Source organism: Taudactylus pleione, unplaced genomic scaffold, assembly GCF_031769625.1.
Source record: "Taudactylus pleione unplaced genomic scaffold, aTauple2 ptg000026l, whole genome shotgun sequence".
Lineage (NCBI taxonomy): Eukaryota > Metazoa > Chordata > Amphibia > Anura > Myobatrachidae > Taudactylus > Taudactylus pleione.
Window position 1 is genome coordinate 13710440 of NW_028284428.1, and position 17699 is coordinate 13728138.

The following is a 17699-nucleotide window of genomic DNA, read 5'->3' on the forward strand; positions in this document are numbered from 1 at the left end:
TTATACCATATATATTTCTGGCGTAATTTTATTGCCTCAACTATTTAGTATTATTGTTAGGGCATATAAGGAACCCCCACTAATAATACGTGAGACCTTGTCTCACCTCTTCACTCTTATTTCAAGCTGTGTTTTGGATTTGCTGTAAGAATGGAGTCTTTCAACTGTGCAACTGGCATCACACAGCCAAACAATAGAGCAAATGGCACAATGTTGGGGTTTGTGAAGCATAAATAGTTTTGAATGTGATGATTTGTTTTGCAATCAGTCCCATATGGTTCTCTTGAATAAATCAATCTGTGCAACATCCAAGCAAGTAACAATACTTCAAATTAGACACCGGAAAAAACTGAAAGCCTACCTACTAATAAGGGTGACGTATATATTTTATACAAGGCGCTTGTGGCAAGAAGACTACAAGAGATTTAAATGAGTACAAATGAGAAGAAAATGTTTGTTTCTGGCTAAATGTTTTATGAAATTATTATTAGACAATTATCTGCATTTCCTTTGTTTGAGTTCTTTAGTGGCAGCTGCGCCATCATTTACAGTTGTGTTTTCCTGTCCTATGAAAGGAAACATGTTGCGCTTTATATCTATCGCCCACCTCCCTGTGTTCTTCCTCAAAGCTATAGCGTGAAAAGTCTACATTTTATGCACCCCTAAGCTTTGTATTCATTAGTTCATCACCTGCAGGTTTAATTTAGCAGTGTTTATTGCATTGACTTCGTCTTTCATTGCAATGTGATATTAATTGCTTGAATGTTGAAAAAGCAGGGTCAATTTGGTGACTATTGGTGAACACTTAATGTTTAATGAATATATAAAATGCAATCTCTAAAGCACAGGTAGGCTAAATGGATGAATATGCGACCGTACACACATTATACGTGTGCTGCTCCATAACTTTATTTTGGACTGTGCACTTATATAGGAGGAAAATGCTAACTGTTTCACCAAACTTTGGTTCCAGAACAAAATTGGGCTTCTGGGTGTAATGTTCTTTTTATTCTAATATACTGCATAGTTCAGAAAATATTAAAAATAATAATGGATAGGAGACAAGATTTGGGCAGGCATGGATTAAAACGTGAGTTTTAGTGCTCTCAACCCTCTGTATCCTATTTGATTATCCAGTGGCCAAGAGAGGACTTCTAACCCTTCATTGGATCACCACCTGCTTTCCTCCAGCGGCTCCTGACTGTGGGCTGCTTCCCTATGGCTGTTCCAACACAAGGCTCCGCGGCGCTGGTTCCCTGCTGGGCCCTCCCACTCACCGCCATCTTTGGAGTTGGTATCTGCTGCAGCTGAGACCACTGCTTTTCCAGGCTTCCTTTGTGGTGTTTGCTCCACTGAACTGTCCAGGGTTTGCTGGGGGCAATGTACCCTCAAAATCTTACTTGCTTTGCTGCCCCCTGTATCTCTGGTCTCCTGTTCAAGGCTACCCCGTGGTGCTTTACTACTGTGAAATATCTACTGTCTCCATCCACTTAATGTATTACCTTAAATTATTATTTGTAGAAAGGTGTATGAATTTCTATACAGGCCTGTGCAGAAATTCATACACAGCTCTACAAAGACTTTATCAAGGGATTAAGTTGAAACATTCATTGGTCTTTTGCAAGCTGATTCATCGACCTCACTGCATATTCAGTTGCACCAAATTTTGTGTAAAGGCTTTGTAGCCGCCAGGCTAGAGAAGGTGTCCTCCCGCTCGGTCTCTATCCAAGATTCTGCTCCTGCTGTGGTGGAGGGTTCCTTTTTGCTACTATTGCTCGGTATTTGACCTTGTTTATTTGGGGGCATAAGAGGGCTGGTATAGCTTCTAGAACACAATGTCTGGTTCAGGGGGAAGGGAGCCTGACATTGCCTGACTATGTGCTGGGCACTCAGTGATGTCCTTCTGAATAGCACTGTTGTAGTGCATGGTTAAGTTGCTGTTGCCTTCCTGTCAGCTTGAGCAATTCTAGTCATTTTGGGTAGCTGTTCCGCAGTCTATAAATAGCCTGGATAATCCTCTTTTTAAAAGGGCCATTCTAGTTTCATATCCCTTCAACATGTCAGCAATTCAAAGCTCTAATAACCAGGAATATAATTTATCCTGCTACCTCTAAACAACCATTTCAAGTCTTCAAATTTAACCAAATACCTAAAGTCACATTCAGCTTTCCATGTTGCAAGTTAAGAGAATATGTTAGATGATTACCAAAGCTGGAATCAAATTGTTTCAGGAGTATGGTCTCTCTATTGGTGCATGCACACAGACAGATTTTTCTTCAGATCTGAACGATAACGATTTAAAAAAATCGTTCAATTGTTCATATCTGAAGGAAAATCTGACATTCCCGATGGTCAGATAACGATATCTGACATCTGATGTGTTTGCAGTCAGACTTGGACGATTCCATTCAATTTACTGCAGTCAAAAATCGTTCAATCGTTGAAATCGTTCAAATCTTTGGTAAAATCGTTCAATCGTTCATCTGACAGAACTGACAAATCTGACCGTGTGTATGCACCATTACTCTAGCAGGAAGATTCGGGCTTCTTCAGCTGGTTATTGTGGCAACAAACCAGAATACTAAAGTAACCAGGGTTCTGCTCTCAACAAAATCTTCCATGGATAGATGAGTGAATGCAATATTAATCCCATGACTATTTCATATTACCATATGCCTTCCCCCGTACTTGTCTCTTTGGTCTTAGTTTTGGACGATCCCCAGAACTCCTCTCTACAGTTGTATGTTAGTTACCTCCTAGTTTTAGCTAGAGTTTGTTCTGCTTGGGCTTGAATTGCTCCCCATGCCCTCCCCCGGTAAATGTTACAATGTCTCATGGATGCTTTAAGTATCTCTAAAGACAAAGTTTTCTTAAATTTGATGGGGTCTGGGCCCTCTGGCAATCGTCTAGATCACAGGTTCTCAAACTCTGTCCTCAGGACCTAAACAGTGCAGGCTTTCCAGGTCTCCTCACAGGATCACAAGTGAAATAATAAGCTCCACCTGTGGATCTTTTAAAATGTGTCAGTGAGTAATGACTACACCTGTGCAACTGCTGGGTGACCTGGAAAACATGAACTGTGTGGGGTTCTGAGGACCGAGTTTGAGAACCACTGGTCTAGATATGCTCTAGATCCTCCTTCTCCTGATATTAATGGCTTATTCATTTGTGAGTGTCTTCGCAGCCTCGATATCTGTCCTCAGCTTGTGGTCTTCTCTGTGATCCAGTGCTTATAAATACTCTTCTGTTATTTTAATGCCACTCCTGCTACATAGAAGATCTATGTGTGTTTTTTTTGTACTTTCACGACCATATCTGATGTTACCACTAGTCATTTGCCTGTGCTCATTCTAATTATGCTATGTAGTCTTGCTTTGTTTCTGTGTTGTTTTTTTTTGTATGTTCATGTCAAAACTTTTAATAAAAATACTCAATTTAAAAAAGTAATAATAATGGATAGGGCTATTTGTCAGGACTACTAGATTTCTCTGTCTAGCTGCCAGTAATTTTTCAAATTTGTATGCACTTATTTGGCTTTTAAGCTAAGTGTAACCATACATACTATGGGGGATATGTCCTAAGCCTTGGAGAGTGATAAAGTGGAAAGAGATGAAATATTAACCAATCAGCTCGTAACTGCCATGTTACAGACTGTATTTGAAAAATGCCGATCAACTCCTAACTGGCATTTTTCAAGCACAGCTCTGTAACATGGAAGTTACGAGCTGATTGGTTGATACTTCATCTCTTTCCACTTTATCACTCTCCAAGGCTTAGGGCATCTCCCCCTATGTTTTTGATTGAATTCTGCCATCTTATATGGCACCTGGGAGTCACTCTGCTCGAGTGCTGTTAAAGTAGTCATAACAGAAGTAATAGGAACTTCAATGTTCTTTCCAGGATTTAAGTTAAGCTGGGTACACACTATACCAGTGTTGGCTAACCTTGACACTCCAGCTGTTGTGGAACTATATATCCCAGCATGCCCTGCCACAGTTTTAGCATGCCCTAATAGCAAAACTGTAGCAGTGCATGCTGGGTTATGTAGTTCCATAACAGCTGGAGTATCAAGGTTAGCCAATACTGCACTATACGATGTGTGATCCAGCTGGTGGTGCGATGCAAAGATACATCGTGTGCGTGCCCCCACACTGTCCGGTCCTGTGTACTATGGGGCGATGTGTCGTTACAAGCTGCATGTAACAGCACGGCGTCATTCATTGCATCATCCCATCTGCTGTGCAGCACAGCAGATTGGACGATGCGATGAACAACTGTAGTGCATGCACAATAAGGCGTACACACTGCACAATCTATCAGATATATCGTAATGGTCCGCATCGGAACAATAAATATATAGTATAGTAGATTTGATTTAGAATAGCACTACGATGTTATAAGATTGGCGCATGCACAGAATCTGTACCGAGCATGCATCGGTCTTTTCCGAGATCTCTTTGATCCTCACCCGTTTGGGGATGGAGAGTGGACGGGGCCAGCTAGAGTTTTATGGGAGTGTCGAGGTCAGGGTCTGCGCCTTCCGACGCAGATTTTCTGTCCACAGTTACGGATGTGAGACAGCCATCTGATTAACCTTATGATTGCTCAGATGGCCAATGATCTCACAAGTGATCCGATGGCTGCGTCCTCGGACGCAGCTGCCTATCGCACAAGTATGCAGGAGGATGCAGCAGCTCAGTGTGTAACTCCACACAGGTGGTTTTGATCCCTCCGTATTGCGTCCCATTTTTCTTCAGATATATTTCTACTTCAGGGTCCATAGGGTATCCACAGGATACCTTGGGGTATAGGTGTGACGTCAGTCGCAGGGCACCAAAGAGTTAAGCTTTCAGCCTCCCAGGATGCACTAGGTCCCCCTCCTATACCCCGCCCCCGGGCCAAGGCACCTCAGTTTAGTTTGGTGCCCGGCCGGAGTCGGGTGCACCTGTTGGAGTGGGGGCTAGAAGAGCCCCTGAAGCTTATTCTTCATGCAGCTGTGGCTGCACATCTGGATGAACAGCATGGACAGTCAGTCCTGACGTCCATGCTGTCTTCCCTACACCCCGCCGGTACCAGAACGCCGGTACTGATCCGGGGATGCTGGTGGGCGTCTGGGGTCACAGCTAGCGGTGACCCCAGATGCTCCGGACCATGGCCGGATTCAAGGGGGACAGAGGTAAGCAGCGGGGTCCCGCGGTGGGTCCCCGCTGATCACATGGTCCTAAGTCCCCAGGCAGGGGGCTCCCTGGGGACTGGCTGCAGCGTGGAGCCAGGCGACCAACCTGCGCTTCCACTACCCCCTGGGACAGCGGACCGCAGCAGAGCGGTAGCGCTGCGGCGTCCCAGGGGTTAAATGCATGCCAGGGGAGCGCGCCTTCCCTGTCTCACAGCCGGCGCCTCCCCCGCTGCACACAGCCCTCTCTGCATGCTGCCGACTGGTCCTGTGGCAGCGCTCCTCCCCCAGGCCAGCCTCCTCTCTGCTCCTCGGCGGCCATCTTCTCCAGAACGCATGGTGAACGCTGCTGGAAGCGCTGGACGGAAGCATCGTGGTCTGGGTCCCCCCGCATACCTCTCCTCCGCTGTGGTCAGGTCTGTGTATGCAGCGCTGTGTCCTACCAGGCCCTGTGTCTGTGTAGTTGAGTGATCAGCGCTGTTAGTGCAGGAATTGTTATTTTTCTGCATTGTATGTGACTGTGCTAGCGCTGCTGCCTGTAATCTTTTCTTCTCTAAACTGTCAGCTTTATTACTGTCCCTGTTCTTTCTGCTAAAGCCCTTGCGGTGCGGTGCTGCAGGGTGGTCTCTCGCCTATTTAATACTTAATTGGTGAGAGAGGTCACATACGTGGTGCCATCATGTCTGAAAGTGATTTTCCCCTCCGGCTACAGTGTACCACGTGCAAAGTACCGTTAGCGGAGGGGGAGGGTAGCGCGGAGGGCCTTTGCCGGCAGTGTTTGTCCATGGCGCGGCCTATTACGGTTACAGCACCGGTACAGGAGCCGCCCTGGGCTTGTTTCGCTCAGGCGTTAACAGCTTTAGTGGGCCAGTTAGCTCCGCAGCCCGCGTTTACTCCGATGGGTTTGTCCCAGCAGTCTGTGGTGTCGTCACCCATGCAGGGGTTCCCACGACAATTGGTGGTACCCCACAGTCTCCCTATTTCCCCGCTCCCGGGTTCTCAGGAGCCAGCGTGGGTTAACTCCCTGACGAGTTCTGTACAGCACTTGTCGGATGTGTTGCAAGGGGAGTCTGTGATGCGGTCTCATAAAAGGCCGGTGGCGTCTCTGTCCGCTCCTTATGAGGATGACGAAGGGACGTCTGATGATGGGGAGATTCTAGATCCTTACGATCAGGAACCTCTCCATACTAAGGACGCTGATGCTAAGTCCAAAGTATATATTCCTGGACTTATTCGGGCGGTCCGCACAGCCTTGGTGATTGAGGACGAAGTTCCCCCAGCGGCTAAATCTAAGTATGCCTTTTTCAAAGATGTGAAGGGCGATGCCACAGTCTTTCCTCTTTCGGGTCAGTTGGTGGACCATTTAGAGGAGGCGTGGAAACAACCTGGCAAAAGATACCAGCCGCAGAGACGCCTGGCGGTGGCTTATCCGTTCGCGGATAATTATTTTGCGAAGTGGGAATCCCCTCCACAGGTGGATTCTCACGTGACCCGTCTTGTCCGTAGTGCCACATTGCCGATGCCATCCATGTCCTCCCTTAAGGATGCTACGGACCGCAAGGTAGAAATCTGCCTGAAGTCCGCTTATTCCCTTGCTGGGGGGGCAGCACGGCCGGCTATGGCCATTTGCTGGGTTGCCAGAGCGATGGAGCGCTGGGCGGATTCATTAGAGGCTTCTTTTGAATCCGACTGTCCGGCCGATCAGGCGGAGTTGATTGGCAATCTCCGTGATTCGGCCACCTACATCAACGAGGCGGCTCTAGACATTAGTACTCTGGTGTCTAGAATTTCTTCAGCAGCGGTAGCTGCTCGTCGCACCTTGTGGCTGCGATCCTGGAAGGCGGACGCAGATTCCAAGAAAGGTCTGGAAGCGTTGCCGTTTACCGGAGAAGTTCTCTTCGGTCCGGATCTGGATAAGATTGTGGCCACGCTGGCGGCAGCCAAATCTGCCTGTCTCCCGTCGGCCGCTGCTCCTTCTGGTTCGGGACCATCGTCCTTTCGGTCATCTAGGGCCCAGGGCAGGCCCAAACCACAGTCGTTTCCTCGACAGGCTGGCCCTAAGAAATCGGTCAAGCCCCGGAAGCAGGCATGGAGTACCAGACGTCCGGCCCCCAAGCCAGATGGCAAGCCTGCGGCCTGACGGTCCGGGCCTCCCTTTGGGGGATCCCAGGGTGGGAGGCCGCCTGCTACAGTTCGCCCAGTGTTGGTCGACCACTACGACAGACACTTGGGTTCTGGAGGTGGTTTCCCACGGATACGCCCTCTCCTTCCGGCACAGACCCCCGGCTCGCTTCTTCACCACGGGTCTCCCATCAGACCGGAACAAGGCTACGGAGCTGCGGAAGGTATTGCACACTATGCTCCAGGCTGGAGTTATAGTGGCGGTTCCATTCTCCCAGAGGGGCCAGGGTTTCTATTCAAATCTATTTTTGGTACAGAAACCCAATGGGTCATATCGTCCGATTCTCAACCTCAAAGCACTCAACAAGTCTTTGCGGGTCCCGAAGTTTCGGATGGAGACTCTACGGTCCATCATTCTGGCGCTGGAACCTGGGGACTACTTGGTGTCATTGGACATACAGGACGCTTACCTGCATGTCCCTATTCTTTGGCGCCATCAACAGTTCCTCAGGTTTGCAATCAGCAGCGACCACTTCCAGTTTCGGGCGTTACCTTTTGGCCTGGCAACAGCACCACGTGTTTTCACCAAGGTGATGGCGGTCATGGCGGCTTCTCTGCGGCTGCAGGGAGTCCGCATGTTGCCGTATTTGGACGACCTGTTATTGGTGGCAGGATCTCCAGAGCTCCTGTTACGCCACTTGGACCTGACCATTGCACTGCTGCAACGGCACGGCTGGCTAATCAACTGGCAGAAGTCCACTCTAATCCCGTCTCGGAGGATTCTGCATCTTGGAGCCTTATTGGACTCGGGACAGCAAAGGATCTTCGTGACGGAGGACAAGATCTCTGCTTTACAGTCAAGGGTGCGCAGTTGTCTGCACAGCCGCCGGGTGTCCTTACACTCGGCGATGAGGTTACTGGGCTCCATGGTGTCGGTGTTCGACATGGTGGAATACGCCCAGTTTCACTCCAGACCTCTGCAGCACCTGATCCTGTCCAAGTGGAACGGGCTGACTCAGTCTCTGAAGTCCCAGACGATTGTGCTCACCCAGGAGGTTCGCCTGTCCCTTACGTGGTGGTTACAGACGACCCACCTCAACAAGGGACGTCCGTTCTGGGTTCCAAATTGGGTCCTGTTGACAACGGACGCCAGTCTTCGGGGCTGGGGAGCAGTTTCGGGTCCACACTTGTTCCAGGGCAGGTGGACGCCGACAGAAGCGGAGCTTCCAATAAATATCTTGGAACTCCGTGCGGTCTTCAATGCTCTCCAGCAGGCACAGCGGTTTCTCCAGGGTCGCCCGGTGCAGGTCCAGTCGGACAACGCTACCACCGTGGCCTACATAAACAGGCAAGGAGGAACTCGCAGTCGGGCGGCTCTCGTAGAGGTCTCTCGGATCCTGGTTTGGGCGGAGCGCAATCTTCCGGCCATATCAGCGGTCTTCATCCCGGGAGTGCTCAATTGGGAGGCGGACTTTCTAAGTCGCCAGGACGTTCATCCGGGGGAATGGTCCCTGCACCCGGACGTTTTTCAACTACTGGTGGACAGGTGGGGTCTTCCAGAAATCGACCTCATGGCGTCCCGGCACAACAACAAGTTGCCGGTGTACGGGTCTCGCACAAGAGACGAAGGGGCGTCTCTGGTGGATGCTCTGTCCGTCCGGTGGACGTTCCGGTTCGCATACCTGTTCCCTCCGGTCTCCCTTCTTCCACGGGTAATCCGGAAATTCAAACAGGAAGGAGGGACGCTCCTGTTGATAGCTCCCGCGTGGCCCAGACGGCACTGGTTCTCAGACCTTCAGGGTCTGTCCGTGGACATTCCTCTGCGGTTGCCGCTACGACCGGACCTTCTGTCTCAGGGTCCTTGCCTTCACCCGGACCTGACTCGGCTGTCTTTGACGGCGTGGCTGTTGAGACGGCCATGCTGAGGTCCCGGGGGTTTTCCAGCTCTGTGGTGCGTACCATGTTACGAGCTCGGAAACCGTCTTCCGCGAGGATATACCATCGCGTGTGGCATACGTTCTTCCAGTGGTGTCGACCGAGAGGTTATGCACCGCGGGAGTTTCGTCTGTCTCGGATTCTCGCCTTCCTGCAAGCGGGACTAGATCATGGGCTTCGCCTTGCTTCTTTGAAGGTACAGGTTTCGGCCCTATCTGTCTGGTTTCACCGTAGGATTGCTACAATCCCGGATGTGCGCACCTTTATGCAGGGTGTTCTCCGCATTCAGCCGCCCTTTGTTCCACCTGTGGCGCCTTGGGATTTGGCTGTGGTCCTGAGGGCTCTCCAAGGACCGCCGTTTGAACCACTGGGCTCAGTGGATCTTAAATGGCTAACAGCTAAGACTGTTTTCCTTCTGGCCATTGCTTCGGCCAGACGTGTTTCTGAGTTAGGGGCTCTTTCTTGTAGACCCCCTTTCTTGGTTTTTTATGGGAACAGGGCAGTGCTCCGCACTCGGCCCGAGTTTCTTCCCAAAGTTATTTCCCAGTTTCATATTAACGAGGAAATAGTTGTTCCGGCCTTTAACTCACCGGGTCTTTCCGTGGGTGAGGCCTCTTTGGATGTTGTGCGGGCCTTAAGGACTTATGTTGACCGCACTTCTTCGTTTAGGAAGTCGGACGCTTTGTTTGTCCTCTTTGGCTTCCGTAAAAAGGGTTGGCCTGCTTCAAAGCAAACTTTGGCAGCCTGGATCCGTATGGCTATTTCTGAAGCTTATCTTCATGAAGGCCTACCGGTCCCTCCTTCTCTGAAGGCTCATTCCACTAGGTCTGTGGGTCCTTCGTGGGCAGCTCGACGTGGTGCCTCGGCAGTTCAGATCTGCAAGGCTGCTACGTGGTCTTCTGTCCATACCTTCGTGAGGTATTACAGGTTTGACACCTTCGCCTCTCAGGATGCTTCCTTCGGGCGGCGGATTCTCCTTTCTGCACAGGAGCGTCCCCACCCTTAAAGGATACTGCTTTGGGACATCCCCAAGGTATCCTGTGGATACCCTATGGACCCTGAAGTAGAAAATATGAGATATGGTAAGAACTTACCCTTGTTATCTCTATTTCTACGAAGTCCATAGGGTTCCACAGGACTCCCGCCCTGTCGCACCTGTGCTGCAGATGGGCTTTGCTCTGGTCACCGGTTTTCCGTCTCCCTCTGGTGAGAATGTGATTCTTGTATGTGTCCAGATCTTTGTTCTCTCTCTTCCTTCTCCTCCTCCGGCCTATGGCTTGGTAACTAACTGAGGTGCCTTGGCCCGGGGGCGGGGTATAGGAGGGGGACCTAGTGCATCCTGGGAGGCTGAAAGCTGGTGCCCTGCGACTGACGTCACACCTATACCCCAAGGTATCCTGTGGAACCCTATGGACTTCGTAGAAATAGAGATAACAAGGGTAAGTTCTTACCATATCTCATATTTTTTATGAGGAAGAAATACTATGTATGCAGCCACCGCGAGGCAAACATGGAAGCACAGTGGTGAGCGCTGCTGCTTCACAGCAGTGGTGTTATAAGTTTGATTCCCTATTAGAGCTCTATCTGTATGCGAGTTACCTTCCACACTCCAAAAACATACTGGTTCATTAATTGGTTGTTGAGTAAAATGTACTTTAGTGTGTGTTAGTATTTTAGGGAATTACAAATATTCTCTTTGTACATTACCGCTTAATTAGTGCTGTATATAAATGAGTGATATTTACACTGTGCACATTAATCCATATGCATGGTATTAAAGCTTTAATTAGCTATACTTTATGTATTAATACATGGCCAGCTATTCCAGTAACGTTGTCTTTTTTTTGTGTCACTAGATTCTGCTGCATACCAAGGAGATGGTGCAGAAGGTAAGTACATTTGCTGTTTATATGTGTGTGTTTCCTCTGCCTCTTTTTTTTTTTTTTAATCTGCTAACAAAAACAAACATACAAAACAAAAAAGGCCACACCTGGCGAAGTTGTTGTGCATTACAAAACTGTAACCCAAACAAACTGGAAAGCAGTTCTCTTCGGATGCCTATTTACCAATGTAATCCTTACTAATGGATTATAGCTTCATTCTTTCTCTAACACAGATATGATGGAGCGCTGCTTGAAGCCTGTATGCAAGTCTTTCCAGCAAATTAGCAACAGTGTTAATTAGAGTTTACTTGCAGTTCCGCTATATTGTATGAGCTGCAGTGTTGTTTATTATGATTGTTTTTCTGGCTCCCTTCATCTTCGGCTAAATAGTTTAAGCATTATATACTATTCTGAGCATAAAATATGCACTTTTGTCTGTGGCTTGGCTCCTGACAATTAACTCTTGTAGGGAAAGAATTAATATTATTAGTGTAGAAAACAAATGTATTATTTTTTTGGGTGGTGGATTTACTACTTGATACTTCCACAGTGCTAAAATGGTGATAAAATATATCTTTACTGTGCTTTATGTTATACGTCCTGGAATGTACACTACACTGCTTCATTACGTTTTTTCTGCTCTGGTGTTAGTAGCTGCTAATCATTTAAATCCACATTAAAACAAAAGGTGGTACCTTAGTGTAATCTTCATAAAAGCTAATAAAGCATTCTGTCAAAACATAAATATAATTGAGATGGTATGCGGTAGCATATATTGCACAAACGTTGCATAATACTGGAAAGGCAAACATGAAGAGAGAACAGAGCCAAAAATAGACAAGGTGCTGGGAAACAATTGTTGGAGAAACGGAAATTAGACAGTTGTTTAACAAAGATGAGGTGAGTCTCATCAGTTTTGCATACTAAATTATTGTGTCCAGGATATTATTTATGACTGATCATCCCACGAAGTACCTAAGTTTTTAACATGTTAAATGGTCTCTTTTCATTCATAGACTTTTCATTTTCACTCCTAAGTCACCAATTTTCAAGTCTCACAGTCATATGTAAACCCTGTAAAAACTTTCAGCTATGTTATTGATTTTTTTTCCTAATGAAATAACTTTAGTGCCTCGAAAGGTTACTTTAGCTTAAATAAACTGCATTAAGCAATTTTTTATGGCTTGATAATTAGACAAAGGCCTACGTGAGGAATTGCATAATTTAGTTTCTGCAAAACATATCCCCCCTTTTCTTTCATACAGTACATGGAGAGGATAGGAAATATTGAAAAAAAATTAGTTTTCAATGTAAATACAGCGAATATATTTCTTCTATGAAGAAATGTAACAATTCATAATGCGTTGATTATATAGTAGCAAATGACTTTAAATAATATTTATATATTTACATAAATACTGCACAAACTACCTCCTCTCACCTAAAGAAATTGTCCTGGTACAGATTAATTCCAGAACCTATGCACCAAATTCCTTGCACATCACCCTTGAAATAATCAGCTGCAATGTCTGACCACATAATTATTTTTGGATTTGTATGCCCAATGTAGATGTGCATTTAGAATCAGGTTGCATGATATTACTAGTGTTTTCTCTTTATATAGTTTAATTGCCCATTATCACCAGTTTTCTGAATAAACACCTGTTGAGATCTTTGTTCTGTTTTAAATCATTGAGCACCATACAATGGGCCTGATTCAGATGTGGAACGTATTGCACAGACACAAGGAAGTGGCTGTGCAATACCATCCAGCAAATATTAAAATAATGCAGGAGGAGACTATAGGAAGCAGGTTCCTCCTTGACGGCAAAGCGTTCCGAGTCAGCGTCCGTAGACGCTGCCTTGGATCATTATTGCGACCATCCGTCGTGATGGAGGCAGCACCAGCCAGTCTTAATAAACTTCAGTAAACTTAGGCTGGCAGGTTGCGAGGCCAGGAAATCTGCTTCCACCGACGCAGCCCTTGGCCTCTGCGTTCCCGGAAAACGGTGGCCAGGCACGCCCCCTGTAGCCGGCTGAAAAGTTAATATGCAATGGAGACCAATCTACTGTATGTGTTTTTTTTATTTATATAGATGAACCTGGAAGTTATATATGGCGATACAGATTCCATTATGATAAACACTAACTGCAATAACCTTGATGAAGTCTTCAAGTTGGGAAACAAGGTCTGCATTTGAATATTTAAATAAAATGCCTGCAGATTATTCTTGAATTTGTTTTTTTATTTGTTTTAAACACTGTATCCTGTATCATTAAGCTGTTTGAAACCATTCTGTAGAAAAAAAAAAGTGATATAAATGTGATATAAAGTATGGTTGTTGTAATGGTTAGCATCATAGTCTCTCAGCACTGAGGTCTTGGGTTTGATTCCCACCAAGACCCTAAGTATGTGGAGTGTGTATGTTCTCCCCATGTTTGTGTGGGTCTGCTCCAAGTACTCCGGTTTCTTCTCACAATCCTGAAACATACTTGTAAGTTACTTGGCTTCAGAAACAAAAGTAACCCTAGTGTGTGTGTTTATTTGGTAGGGAATATAGATTGTAAGCTCCACTGGAGCAAAGACTGATGTAAATGGCCAAATATTCTCTTTAAAACACTACAGAACGTGTGCTATATATAAATAACTAAATAGGTAAAATTGCCTAATCAATGATTACTGTAAATGTATACCTAGAAACTAAATATATACTTTATTTATTTTCCTCCTGTGATAAACATGTAATAAAATTTGTACAAAAATCTATTACTACAGTTACAGAAATGTTCAATTCAGAAGGTGCAAAGTTTCTAAGGTCACTGCTTCATTATTTATTTTCCATTAAAGCTCTGCCTGATTCTGCAAAGGACGCTAATGCGGTCACAGCTGCGAATTTGCATGGATCGCAGCTGTGAAAATATGCTAATGCCGGCCAAAGCACAGCCGGCTTAAAGACGCCCACTGCTGCCTTCTCATATCTGTCCAATGTTGTACTCCTGCGTAAACTTTGGTACCATCAATGCACATCGGCCGGTTACACAAGTCTGACTAACCACGAACACTGTAGCTGTCCTCGCACACACAGAACTCTCATGCGGTAAATGCAATCGCAATGACCAATTTATGCACACCCATGAAATGGTGTTCAAACGGTCAGAGACAACTGTGTTTACCTAACCACCACCCCTGTTACCTCCCCCCAAACGCTGACCACATGACACTCGCTTGGCGAATGGATCCTCTGTGTGTACGTTAACGCAAAGCAATCACGACGTGTGCGCTGTGCGACTTACATACCCCCTCAATGGCAAATTGCTTGATCTGTGAAATTATATTAGCATTGTGTCCGCTGCTGAATCAGGCCCACTGTCCGCTGAAAAGCATTAAACTCGAGCAGTTTGGCAGTGATCAGCTGGGAGAAGGACATTAGAGGAGGCAGAGGACTGCATATGAATGGTTGTGAGCAGCTCCCTATGATACTCTTGTGTCTTAAGATTTTAGGTTTCAAAATCACTGGTTGGCATTTATTGCTGTAACAAACCCTTTAGTCAGTGACCTGCCAAGTTCAGCAGCTATTTAATAAATAAAACTTAAAATAGTGTTATAAATGCTAGGGGCATTTGTCAAACCTTATCTGTGTCACTTTTGATCTACAAAATAAGCTTTTTAGTGTTTATGAGGCTCACGCAATGGATGCAGATGTCTTGTATGTAAACTTGTCCTATGTTCATTAAATTTGATCTATTTCAGTAACTTTTTTTAATGAAATGATAAAGATTTATTTTGATTATAAAGATGTATTTATCCCTTCCCAGGTCAAAAACGAGATAAATAAATCGTATAAACTACTGGAGATCGACATTGATGGTATTTTTAAGTCTCTCTTGCTTCTGAAGAAAAAGAAATATGCCGCTCTCACAGTTGAGCCCACGGGTGACGGAAAATATGTCACTAAACAGGAACTGAAAGGTCTTGATATTGTTAGAAGAGACTGGTGTGAGCTCGCTAAAGTAGCTGGAAAGTAAGTTTATCTTGCTTACAATTTTAACAAATTACCTTGATTGGAAACCTCAGCACATTAATCTTTGCATGGAATTAACACAAGTAAATGGACACATTTTTATGTAAAGGTCCGGTTTTACTCTAATCCATGCCCTGCCACTCATCGGCCATGTCCTGTTTTCAAATACGTGTTTGCTTTTATTTAGACTTAGGGGGCAAATTCTGAGTTATTCACAGAGTGTAGGGTGACAGCAGATAGTAATGGCAGAGTGCATAGCAGATTGTGCTTGGTGCAGTAATCCTCCAGATATGGAGTGAAACTTGTATTGGCCAGTATGCTTATGGTGCTGTGTGTGTAACGCAGTTGTTGGTTAGTCCACACTTGGTATGCTTAGATGTATTGTAAACTGGCAGAAGAGAAAGTAACATAAGACACAGGGATATCACAGGTGTACTAGCGGTAGGCAATCTGTGTGGTATATAGCTGCCTGGATTTTAGAGTAATGATGAGCTTTGTTGTGCATTGGGTGTGAGTCGGGGCGGATGATAGTCCCACAGTCCCTCTGTGTATTGGTGGAGGTATAGGGTACTTGTGGTTATTGTTACTGGCTGTACTGGCATGTATTCTGGTGACCACCTCTGGAATCCCTCCTGTCCTCATCGATCCTGGGGAGTAACGACGCTCGAAGACGCCACTCATGTGCATTTAGTGCATGTCAGAGGTCGGACTCTTCCTGACTGAGCTGCGCCAGTGACGAGTCACATCTAGACATTGCTGTAAATTTTGCTTCAGTGTCCATTTTGCTGCCCCTATTACAGTACAAAATGCTTTAATTGTGATGTGCCACCTTTATGAGTGTTTCCATGCCATTCCAACTGCTCATAACAACATTACTCCAAATTGGATTGCCCTCTTAGACTCCCATGGAGTGATATTGGGTATTGATACTCTGGGTAACAGACACTGCTATGTTAGGCTTGTCTGGGCCTCCCACTTACATCGTCATTCTACATTACATTTTCTGCAATGGACAGCTATGTGTATATGGGTATAAAACACCAGCTGCTTAAATCATGCTAAAGGCAGGAACTTCTAATTAGACAGACACATTGCTTGGACAGATATATTTATTACAGATTATAAAAATATGGAATTGCTCTTTAAAGCCACTTCGAAGCATTGTCTGAACTGTATGTATTTGTGGAATTGTTCGGTTTAATACTTGATGCTTAACGTTAAATCAGCATAACAATGGTACTGCTTACATTGGATTCTGAGGCCTGATCTGTTGCAATTTTCAAATGCCTCATCCCTGAGAATTATGGATACAGCAACATTACAGATTTTCCTGTGCTACTCTACTTTTATTGACATTTACACAAACTGTGTAATGGTTAGCATTGCTGCCTCACAGCACTGAGGTTGTGGGTTCGATTCCCACTATGGCCCTAACTGTGTGGAGTTTGTACATTCTCCCTGTACTTGCGTGGGTTTCCTCCAGGTTCTCCGGTTTCCTCCCATACTCCAAAAATATACTGGTAGGTTAATTGGTTCCCATCAATAATAAACCCTAATCTGTATATTTGTGACCATGTGATAGGAAATATACATTGTAAGCTCCACTGGGACAGTGACTGGTGTGAATGGCCAAATATTTTCTGTAAAGCGCTGTGGAATATGTGTGCGCTATATAATTAACTGGTAATAAATAAATATAGCACATGAATTTTCCATTGCACTTTACATTTGGGAACAAAAAATAATAAAATAAGATCGGGTATTAACAGGCAGACACAGATGTAAGAGGGTACTGCTCGCAAGCTTACAATTTATAGGATAACATGAGTATGATACTTGAGTATAAGTGCTACATATTGGATATTGATCCAGCCAGATTGCAAGGGTGTAAAAGGTTATTGGTAACATATGTAATCCAGACACACAGCAAAGTTGGTTAGATCAGCGGGTTGTGTGCGTGTAGAAAGAGAATACATGTACGGCTTTTGTGAATGTGGAGAGGGCAGGTAGGTAGATTAGTTTATGGGGGTGACGTGAGTCGCTCAGGAATTTGGTAATTTGTTTCTGAAGAGGTAGGTTCAGAGTGTTGGGAAGTGATGAAATGTATGTTGGTGTAATTTTGTGAACACCCTTCTATGTAAGCAGAAGTATTTTACATTGCTTGCCTGTATTTTACGGAATTCAATGTAGCCTGTATTTCAATGGAGAAGCAGAAGAAGGTTTTGCAAGCAAATGTAGTTTAGTCACTGCATTCAAAATAGAACGTAGGGTTGAAATTCTGCTTAGAGGAAGACCAGTAAAGACACTATTGCAATATTCAATGCAGGTGATGAGTGCATAAATTAAAGTATTTTGCAATGCCTTGTTTGTGATGTATGTAGTATGTTTCTTAGATGTATGAAACAGGAGTTGGATACAAATAGAAAATGGGTAACAAAGGACAGTTCTTAGTCCACGGTAACATCTAGGCAGCAAGCTTATAGGGTAAGGACTAATGTTATGTCAACAGAAATAGAGATGGCAGGTCGGTAACATTTATTGGCTGGGGAGAATATTAACTCTGTT

General features: G+C 45.3%; 1 protein-coding gene across 1 annotated transcript in view; it reads left to right on the forward strand.

Moving 5' to 3' along the window:
* POLA1 (DNA polymerase alpha 1, catalytic subunit) overlaps positions 1–17699 on the forward strand; it is a 477386-nt gene that overhangs the window by 196127 nt on the left and 263560 nt on the right. The window contains exons 26-28 of the mRNA XM_088451643.1: positions 11086–11118; positions 13209–13301; positions 14929–15134. Of these exons, the coding sequence (XP_088307769.1) occupies positions 11086–11118; positions 13209–13301; positions 14929–15134 (332 nt within the window). The remainder of the gene's footprint in view (positions 1–11085; positions 11119–13208; positions 13302–14928; positions 15135–17699) is intronic.